Genomic DNA, 11256 nt, shown 5'->3' with positions numbered 1-11256 from the left:
ATCGGAAGACAGAAGAGTGGAAATCACCCAATCAGAACAGCAACAGGGAAAAAGAATTTTTTTAAATGAGGATAGTTTTAAGGAATCTCTGGGAAAAACATCAAGCAAACTAACATTCACATTATAGGAAGAAGAGTGAGAGAAAGAGGCAGAAAATGTATTTAAAGAAATAATGGCTGAAAACTTCCCTAATCTGGGGAAGGAAACAGATATCCAGGTCCAGGAAGCAACAAGATGAACCCAAAGAGATCCACACCAAGACGTATCATAATTAAAATGGCAAAAGTTAAAGATAAAGAGAGAAAAGGCAGCAAGAAAAAAACAAGTCACATCAAGGGAGCTCTTATAAGACTATCAGCTGATTTTTTAGCAGAAACTTTGCAGGCCAGAGGGGAGTGGCATGATATATTTAAAGTGCTGAAAGGAAAAACCTTAACAACCCAAGAAAACTCTACCCAGCAAGGTTATTATTCAGAATTGAAGGAGAGGTAAAATTTCCCAGACAAGCAAAAACTAAAGGAGTTTATCACCACTAGGCTGGCCTTACAGGAAATGTTTAAGGGTCTTCTTTAAGCAGAAAAGAAAAGATTATAACTAAAAATTAGACACTATACGAAAGAAAATATCTCACTGGTAAAGGCAAATATATATTAAAGCCAGTGGAACAGCCGCTTAAGAAGCTAGTATGAAGGTTAAAAGACCAAAGTAGTAAAATGGACTGTAACTACGATAAGAAGTTAAAGGATACACAGAATAAAAATGTGAAATATGATGACAATAACATAAACATAGGTGGGGAGCAGTAAAAATGTAGTGCTTTTAGGATGCATTCAAACTTAAGTAACTATCAGCTTAAAACTAACTGATATATATATATATAGACACACACACACACAATCACAAGAGACAACTACAAGTAAGCCAACAAACTGGACAATCTAGAGGAGATGGATAATTCCTAGAAACATCCAATCTTCCAAGACTGATTCAGAAAGAAATAGAAAAAATGAACAGACCAATTACTAGAATCAGTAATCAAAAAACTCCCAACAAACAAAAGTTTAAGGTGCGACGGCTTCACAGGTGAATTCTACCAAATATTTAAAGAAGAGTTAATACCTAGTCTTCTCAAACTCTTCTGAAATATTGAATGCTTCCATGCTCGTTTTACAAGGCCTGCATTACCCTGATACCAAAACCAGACAGACACCACAGAAAAAAAAAAGGTACAGGCCAATATCCCTGATGAACTGAGATGCAAAAATCCTCAACAAAATATTAACAAACCAAATTCAACAATACATCAAAAGGATCATACACTGTGGTCAAGTGGAATTTATTCCAGGGATGCAAGTATAATTCAATATCCACAAATCAATCAATGTGATAGACCACATTAACAAAATAAAGGATAAAAATCATATGTCACCTCAATAGTTGCAGACAAAGCATTTGACAAAATTTAACATCTATTTATGATAAAAACTCTCAGCAAACTGAATATAGAGGGAATATACCTCAGCATAAAGGCCATATACATCAAGCTCACAGCAACATCATGCCTGATGATGAGAAGCTGAAATCTTTTCCTTTAAGATCAGAAGCAAGACAAGTATGCCCAACACTTACCACTTTTATTCAACATAATATTGGAAGTCTAGCCCCAGCAACCAGACAAGAAAAAGAGATAAAGGGCATGCAAATTAGAAGGGAAAAAGTAAAACTATCACTCTTTGCAGATGATATAATACTATATATAGAAAACCCTAGGGCTTCCCTGGTGGCGCAGTGGTTGAGAGTCTGCCTGCCGATGCAGGGGACATGGGTTCGTGCCCCGGTCTGGGAAGATCCCACATGCCGCGGAGCGGCTGGGCCCGTGAGCCATGGCCGCTGAGCCTGCACGTCCGGAGCCGGTGCTCCACAACGGGAGAGGCCACAACAGTGAGAGGCCCTCGCACCGCAAAAAAAAAAACAAAAACAAAAACAAAATAAAACTATTAGAACTAATAAATTCAGTAAAGTTGCAGGATACAAAATTAACATACAGAAATCTGTTGCATTTCTATATATTCGTAACAAACTATCAGAAAGAGAAATTAAGAAAACAATCCTATTTACAATTGTATCAAGAAGAATAAAATACCTAGAATAAATCTAACCCAGGAGGTAAAAGACTTGTACTCTGAAAACTATAAGACATAGATGAAAGAAATTGAAGACCACGCACAAAAAATGGAAAGATACACTGTGCTCATGGATTGGTAAACTAATACTGTTTTTCACAGAACTTGAATAAATGATCCTAAAGTTTGTATGAAACCTCAAAAGATGCAGAATAGCCGAGCAGTCTTGAGAAAAGAAAAGCAAAGCTGGAGGTATCATGCTTGGTGATTTCAAACTATATTACACTACTATAGTATGCTATTACCATAACAGTACTATGGTACAAATACTATGCTACTATCCTGGATATTATTAAAAAGACAACAAATAACAACTGTTGTCAAGGATGTGGAGAAATGGGAATTTTTTGCACTGTTGGTGGGACTGTAAAATGCTGCAACCTCTATGGAAAACAGTATGGAGTTTCCTCAAAAAATTAAATATACAACTACCATACGATCCAGCAATTCCACTTCTGAGTATTGATCTGAAGAAAACAAAAGAACGAATTTGAAAAGATATATGCACCCCAATGTTCACTGCAGCATTATTTACAACAGCCAAGACAGGGAAGCAACCTAAGTGTCCCTCAGTAGATGAATGGATAAAGAAGATGTGGTATATGTATATACAATGAAATATTACTCAGCCATAAAGAGAATGAAATCTTGCCATTTGCAGCAACATGGATGAATCTAGAGGGTATTATGCTGAGTGAAATAAGTCAGACAGAGAAAGAAAAATATCATATGATTTCACTTATATGTAGAATCTAAAAAGCAAAACAAACAAACAAACATAACAAAATAGAAACAGACTCATAGATACTGAGGACAAACTGGTGGTTACCAGAGGGGAGGGGGCAGGGGTGTGAGTTAATAGTTGACGGAGATTAAGAGCTACAAACATCCAGTTATAAAATAAATAAGTCATGAGAACATAATGTGCAGTATAGGGAATATTGTGAATAGTACTATAATAATTTTGTATGGTGATGGTATATTATATATATTTGATATATATGGTGTATATATATCAAATCACTATGTTGTGCACCTGAAACTAGTGTAACGTTATGCGTCAATAACTTCAATAAAATTTAAAAAAAACTAAAAGGGTCTGTGAGTTTCAGCATTAGAGGTCTTATTTCTACCATTAGAGGTCTATTTCTATTTCTGTTTTGCTGTGATGGAGATTGGGGTTTCCTGCACCCACAATTCCCCTGGGTGAAAAGGCTTTTACACACCAATAGGGCTCGTTTCTCAGAGTCAGAGTGAATGAACCAGGCTCTCCTCTTTAAACCCAGAAAGGCAAAGGCAAAACTCATTTGTTTTTCTTCTTTAGGAACGTTGTGGCCTGTCCTCAGGCCTGTACTTCCTTTGCTTCCCCCCTTACACGTGACACTCTTCACCACCCTCTCCTTCAAATGCTTTTCTTTCCTTAACTTTAGCCCTGTTCAGTCACCAGAGACCATTGCGTCAGCCTCCTAAGTGGTCTTCCAGCATCTGCTCTTGTCACTCCTTCCTACAATCTGTTCTCTGCACAGCAAACTGGGTGATGTCTTTAATGCAAATGTGGTCATACTTGGCCCTTGTTTAAAGCCTTTCAGTGCCTCCTGTAGCTCTCAAGACAAAAACCCTAACCTAAACTTGACCCCAAGGCCCTGCCCCTCCTCTGTGCTCTCTGTGCCCACACTGGCCTCACTGCAGTTCCTTACATGTGCCTCACACCTCCACCTTTTGCTTTTATTGTTCCCATTTAACTCCTTCAGCCTGCAGACCTCGGGAAATAACAGAAGGCTATGGAGTTCGATAAGCCCGTTCTTGCCTCAATGAGCTCCCAATTTAGTGGAGAAAAAGAGACAGGCAATTGAACAAATTGCAGCAAATGTGTGAGTGTTATACTAGAAATATGCCCAAGGAGCTTTGGGAGCAGAGGGAAGGGGCAGCTTGGAAACCTAAGTCTGACAAAAGTAAAAATGATGTGAAAGCAATGACTTACTTTGCTTTGGGGAGTCTTGTCTCACTTTAAAAATGTGCATTTTTTTCCTATAAAAGAAAAGGAAAAGAAATCGGTTGTTTTAATATTCAGAAACTCCCAAAGGGAGTTACACTCAACTATGAAAACTTATGCTTAACTCATTTGTTAAAGTTATAAGCCTCTTATAATACCTCCTTCAGCCAGAGAAATAAGAGGATAGGAAAAAGAAAAAATTAAAGATAAGACCGAATAGAAATCTACTCCTTTGCATTTCTCTCTCTCCCTTTTTCTCCTTCCTCCTTTGTCTGAGGCTGGTATGGAATTGATTTATAGATGGAGAACTATGGTTATGTTATATATAATTTTTTTTTTTTTTATTGGCTGCTTTGGGTCTTTGTTGCTGTGCACGGGCTTTCTCTAGTTGTGGCGAGCACAAGCCTACTCTTCGTTGCAGTGCACGGGCTTCTCACTGCGATGGCTTCTCTTGTTGCGGAGCACAGGCTCTAGAGCGTAGGCTCAGTAGTTGTGGTGCACGGGCTTAGTTGCTCTGCGGCATGTGGAGTCTTCCAGGACGAGGGCTTGAACCCGTGTCCCCTGCATTGGCAGGTGGATTCTTAAACACTGCGCCACCAGGGAAGTCCCCTCTACATAACTTTTTGGAGAGTTTTTTTTCTCACAAAATTTGAATTTCTTTTATATCAAGGAGCCATTGTTATATCCAATCCCAACCTCAATCCCAATCTATGATATCCAAACAAACAAGCAAGCAAGCAAGCAATCAAACACCTCCCGTATGAGCACAGAGGTGACTGCACTGTACTGATGACCCTTGGAAAAACACAGTATAGATTTAATGGCAGCCAGTTATCATCACAGGAGACAAGGACAGCATCTGCTCTAAGGAGAATGACCATATGTCCTGGTTTACACAGACAGTTTAGTTAACGTTGTTATCAATCATTTAGTGACACTTAACTATTTTTAGCCTCCTTTTCACTCGCAAAAGTTTCTCAGTTTGGACAATGAATTATATGGTCACCCTGGCTATATGTTCTCTGTGCAAGGGACAGAAGTGCATGCTTCTGTCCCAGGTAGACGCTGGGATTTGCAGTGTGATTAAGGGGCCTTTCTCTACATTGATAGCCAGTTTCATCCTTGCTTCTGAGGCGTTCCCGTTTGAAGAGTGTGTAATCACCCATGATACTATTGTTCCTGTTTCTCACCAAACTCGAAGCATCACTTCCCTGACTGACTCTCAGATGATGGTGCCTGGGCTAGTGCCCAGCTTCCCCTGTGGCCACAGACCGTGGGTAATTCACAGGTAACTTACAGCAAATACCACATTGAAACTACACTTATAGGGAAATAACCCCTGAAAACAGTTCTCCACTCACCATGGAAGGCAGAAACACCCATCAGCGATGTGGCAGTCCCAGCATCTAAAATACCCAAGAGATGACACAAATCACAAGTTTAGTTTCTGCAGCTTTGTTAGGGTGACTCTCTTCCCTTTGTCATTTCTGTAAAAACCCTTTTTTTTTCTCCCCCAATAGAATATTCATTCTAGGTGACTTGGACACATCTTTCATACTAGAATGGCTTCGTCCTCCCAGGACATTAACTGGACCTTTGGAAATATGACATTATCAACTCTTAATCAGAGAAGGAACTTTCTGCTGTGTTCCCAGCAAAGAAAAAAAGGCTTGCTTATCTCCAATTCCAGCCATTTATGTGGCCTCTTGTGATGAAGGGCACACAGAGTTATCTCCAGGAAATCAAAGTAAATGTGTGGACATTTGAGAAATTTCTTCTAGGCACCGATTAGGCAATATTTACATAGGATCCCGCTGCACTCTGAATTTCTCCTATTTACACTCTATTATAATTTTCTGCTCACTTGTCTATATCCTACACTAGAAGGTGAGTTTCACAAGGTTGGGGACCATATTTGTCTGTTCATCATGGTATAGATTACCAGCATATGCCACAGTGTCTGGCACATAGTAAATATATTTTCAATAAGTATTTGATAAATGAAGGAGTGGCTAAGAACAGAGCAACTCTGACTGGTTCAGATCATCAGATCTGCCTTATTGACCTCAAGGTGTAGCTATATAAATAGGACTTGTTATCTCTTTAATGGCAGAAAGGCTCAGGGTCTCTCTGCAGTCAGACATTGAGGCTAAGTCTGGGCATCTTTCTGAACTGAGGCATAGTTAACTACCTACACGGTTGACTGGGAAAGGCCTTTATAAAGTACTGCATGTACCAGTAACACTATGTAAAAATGTTTGGAAAACACAAAAATATCTCCCCCAGTGAGCTTTTTCAGGGAGTTCTCTTGGAAAGGGCAGCGGAGGTGAGGCTGCTGCACTTGAGCTTGGCTGTGGGCACCAGCGTGCTGAGTCTTCTGACAGCTTCTAGGGTCTGTGTACCATTAGAGCCTTTGGGGCTGAGAGGTATGGCTGTAGTTCTTCCTCCTCGTCAGGCTTCGTTCAGGGTTCTTTAGCCCATTTGCTTATATCTCCTATTTCTGCCATTAAAGAAACACCGGAAGGAAACCACTAAATCACACTCATGCTAAGAAATCAGGTTCGCTGAGGAGATATGGGAGTGAGATGAAAGGAGTTGATTAATTTTGCATTACTGGATCAATATCTCTGGACTCCCTGAGCCACAGTTTCTTTATATATAAAATGAGGATACTTATACCGCTTACTTCATGGAGTTGTAAGGGTCACATAAAGTTAAATATGCGCAAAAGCTATTTTCAAACTGACTAATTCCCCCAGTCAACTTTTCTGCAATATATTCTTGCATTTCAGTTTGGAGTTTTGGTCTGGGGTAGGTTCAGGCTACGTGCCAGCAATTCCAGGTTCCTGTCACTTACATGAAGCTTCCCTGGCTCCAGTCTGCCCAGTCTCTGCCTTCTTCTAATGCCCATGGCCCTCCCAGTCTGTTTCATCCTTTGGACTGTATACTTTAACCTAGGTCCAATGAGACACCCCAAATATTTGATCCTTAATTTGCACCGAAGAAAAGCACCCTGTTGGGGAGAAGTCTGTGTAGGCTTTGGCTGTGTAGCTGCTTTTTAACTGATACTCTTTCAAAAGCTTCTCCTGAAACCATGGGGAAAGTGTAGCTAACTCTTCAAGCCACGGAACAACTGACTTTGCCACACTTCGGGATTCTTGGATTCAGGGACACTCGTTCCATATTTTAGCGATTCCCTGACACTCAAAAGGCCTGGTCAGAAAGGATTGATGAGGAAGACTTTGTTTACAAGAAACAGGGTAATCACAAGTGTCTCTCTGCACAGCCCTTTCAACAATTGTAGCCATGTGGAGGATGTGGTTACCTCAGAATTAGAAACTCAGAGCTTAAAGTGAAATGGCCAGGATAGAGCAGAAAGGTACATGAAATCGACAGACAAAGAGACAACAGGAAAAAAGGGTCTTCTTTCCAGCTGCTAGGAGTTACACTAGATTCCTAGCAAAATGGCACATCTTCTGTCTAAGGTTTCAGAGTGTTTTTGTCTTTTGTCTTGTCTTCACGTTTACTATCATTACAACTGCTGCCGCATCTAAGCAGGGTCCTCTGTTGGGGCATATGTGAAGTCCAGCACCTGACAGACTTCATTCCTCACAGGCAAAGCCTGGGAGAAGTTTTGTTGGATTTGCTCTCGCCTGGATGTTCTCTGCTTGGGGCTTTGATTTCTTGGATTCCAGGGTGTCTCTTGAGAGATCTGCTGCCACCCAAAACTCAACATATCAAGAATGAGCTAAGTCTTTCTTTTCCAGGCTTCCCACCTTGCTTGATACTTTTCCCAGCTTCATTCATTTCTGCTATTTGTGTGTAACCCCAGAATTGCCTCGGCTCCCTCTTGATGCCCTCCCATCTGTTAATACGCTCTTCTAAAGCATATACCTCAGTCTGTCCTTGATTTGACCTCCCCTCCATTGCCATAGAACAGCCCTCGCAACGTTCTCCAACAACTGCCGTACACCACCAGGCCCCGATCATTTGTTCCCAAATGTCCAGACAGCCTCATGACAACTGCAAGAATATCAGTGTACAGAGAGGCTTATCCGCTCTATGCAGTTTCAGGGACTGTACACAGGAACCGAGAAGGGCACTGGCCTTGTCTCATGTAAATTGCAATTTTCACAGAAAGCACCAAGACAGAGAACATGGGATAAAAGGGAAGGAAAGAATTAAATAAAGAAAATAATTTGGCTCATTGTTTGGGTTTCTGTATAACCATCTTTTTATTTGTGGGGAGTTTAGGGTATAGAGAAAAAGAAACTAAAAATTAAACACAATTTACTATGTGCTTACTATATATATATATATATATATATATATATATATGCACACACACTATAAATGCTGCTTACTATTATATATATATTACTTACTATACATACTACCTAAATGTAAATAACATATACATTTTCTATGTTATATTTCACTTAATCCCCAAATAAATTCATGAGGTAGATATTATGGTTCTATGTCTTACCCATGAAGAAATTGAGGTGAAAAAATTTATGCAACTTGTCTAAGGACAAGTGGGAATAAGTGGGAGAAGCTGAGTTTGCTTCTGGCAGATTCATCCTCTGAAACTCTGAGCTCCTCTCATGAAGGGAATCCGTGCCATTCTGCCTGATGGTGGGAATTTCCCTGCTTTTTGTAACAAATTTGATCTGGAGAGACATGGTGGAGTGTGCTGACTGGATGATGATAACCAGGTGGTAAAGGTGAAGTTGAAAATAAGATCCAAGTAAATATAAGACTTTGGAGTATATTAAGGAAGACATTTTAAGTCAGCATAGAAATGAAGATGCTGGGCCAACCGAGTAATTATGTAGAAAAGTATGTATTTCTATCTGACACGATATAATGAATGTATGATGCTAAATGTAAAGCAATAAAACTATGAAAATTATACAGTGGATTTGTCTTATTTTGGGATGGGGAAATAATTTTAAGCATAAATTGGTAGAAACCAAAAAGCTTTCTAGATTTAATTCAATTACGTTTAAATATATAAGAAACACTTTAAAATTCTGTATGGCACAAGACATGCAGATTGGACAAAAATATTTTTGGTAATACTAATGAGAAAGGGCTAATTTCTTCAAAGTAAAAATAGCTTTTACAATCAATAAAACAAAGTAGACCGAAATCCAAAACAGAAGTGGGCAAAAGGCATATTAGCTCTTCACAGATGAAAAAATACACATCTCTGATAAATATAGACAGTAAAATAAAGATAATGCTTCTAATGTTATAAGTAGTTATAACTGTGACTTCCCAGTTTAGTTTCTTGTTTATACTTTATTTATTCTCCAATTTCTTTTACAACTAACATGTATTAATGTCACAATCCTTCACTGCCTCACCAAAGTTCTAAAATACAAAATGAAAAATCAATCATAACTTTCTCAGTCACATCATACCTGTATTTTGTTTTATTTTTCTTTTCAAGACAGTATTTATTTAGGTTTCCAGTCATTCATTCGGTGTTTGTTGAGTGCCTACTATATGCCAGAAACAATGTTAGGAAACAGAAATTCAAAGATGAATAAGAAACAGTCTCTACTTTTGAGGACCTCACATCTAGACATAAAAATAGTGACTTATAATCTGATAGAAGAATGCTAGAGTTTCAGACTGAGGGCTGTGAGGATCTGCAGAGAAGTCCCAGACAACACTGACCCTCAGGCCGGGAGACATTCCTCGGGTTCACCAAGCTCCTTTAGGCAGGTGGCTTTTTGGATTCTATGTTCTAGCTCTCAGTGGCATGAACTGAGCTCTGGGACACCAAACACAATCCTGTAAAGATCATCACCCCCCAACTCCTCAGCTAGCTCATCTTCTCCAAACCACCTCACTTTGTACCATAGGGATTCCCTTGTTTTGGGTGGTACTAACTTTTACAATGGCTGCTTTGACATTAATGACGATGATGGTCTAAAGAAAGAATATCTTCTAATTATTGAACTCTACTCTGTATGAGGTACTATGCTAACATCACACACACTAGAACCCTCCAGCATAGGTATTGTGTTATTATTTCCACTTATCATGAGGAAACTGAGGCCCAGAAAAGTTAAGCCAAGTTCTCTACCAATTTCAATGACCTCTGCTTACCTGTTGCAGGGAATGTGCACCAGGTAAGGTCTTATGCTATCAGGAAGCTTGCTGTTTATTTCGAACTTTAATAGTGATTAAAAGGGTGGTGGTGTCTTTAACCTCAGAAGAGCATACCCTCCGGGCCCTCGGAAAGTTGTTCCATTTCTTAGGGGGTAGTCTATTGCACAGAACTTCCTTGATAAAGTCTTGCCTTTCAGCTGTCCTCCACCAGCTGCTCACTGTGATTCTGGGGAGAAGGCCAACCTATAAGGAATTGAATGTATTCTCTGGCACATAGTAGGAACTCCATTCTTGTCAGTCCCTTACCCACTTGCTTTCTCCCCAAGAGTAGATCTCTTTTTCTCTTTCTGGCTACACTGCCCAGACCCATCTCCTCTGCTCCCCATTAGGGAGTCTGGGCTCACCTGTTTTCCCTCAGCAGAGAGTTCCCCATCCTCTCAGTCCTCTTGGCGCCTTCCGCTCTTCTTGCCCTGTGTCCTGACTTAGAGACAGGGCTGCGTTGCTCGGCCACCAGGGCAGAGAGAGCTGAGAGGACAGTATCCCTTCGCAGAGGAGAGGGGGAGCCCGTGGGGGAGGAGATTCGGAAGTGCACACATGCACAGCTTCCTAAAATGTCAGAGGCTGAACCAACTGGGTTACTGCCCTTAACCAGAAGTTGTTAGTCAATGGGAGTCTTGAACAAATGGGGAAGCCCCATCTGTAATTGTAAACAGGCCATAAGGGTTTTTCACATCAGATGCCTGAACTTATTAAAGCACTTTGTAGTCCTAGAAACATCAGACGGGGAGAACTTTGTTTTAAAACAAAAAACTGAAAAATCAAGCCATAGACCAGTAGAAAATATTAGCAAAACATACATCTGGTAAAAAGATTTTTATCCAAAGTGTGTAAAGAACTCTCAAAACTTACTAAGAATAGAACAAACATCAAATAACAAAATAGGCAAAATATTTG

General features: G+C 39.9%; 1 protein-coding gene across 1 annotated transcript in view; it reads right to left on the bottom strand.

Annotated features, from left to right (window-relative positions):
• GCSAM (germinal center associated signaling and motility) overlaps positions 1-10735 on the bottom strand; it is a 14208-nt gene extending 3473 nt beyond the window's left edge. Inside the window, exons 1-5 of the mRNA XM_007458162.1 lie at positions 10707-10735; positions 10613-10619; positions 7830-7891; positions 5538-5582; positions 4165-4211 (exon numbers count right to left, since the gene is read on the bottom strand). Coding sequence (XP_007458224.1) covers positions 4165-4211; positions 5538-5582; positions 7830-7891; positions 10613-10619; positions 10707-10735 — 190 coding nt within the window. The remainder of the gene's footprint in view (positions 1-4164; positions 4212-5537; positions 5583-7829; positions 7892-10612; positions 10620-10706) is intronic.
• Positions 10736-11256: the final 521 nt, after the last annotated feature.

This window comes from Lipotes vexillifer, unplaced genomic scaffold (assembly GCF_000442215.2).
Source record: "Lipotes vexillifer unplaced genomic scaffold, Lipotes_vexillifer_v1.1 scaffold1303, whole genome shotgun sequence".
Taxonomy (NCBI): Eukaryota; Metazoa; Chordata; class Mammalia; order Artiodactyla; family Lipotidae; genus Lipotes; species Lipotes vexillifer.
This window is presented reverse-complemented; position numbering and strand designations above follow the sequence as displayed.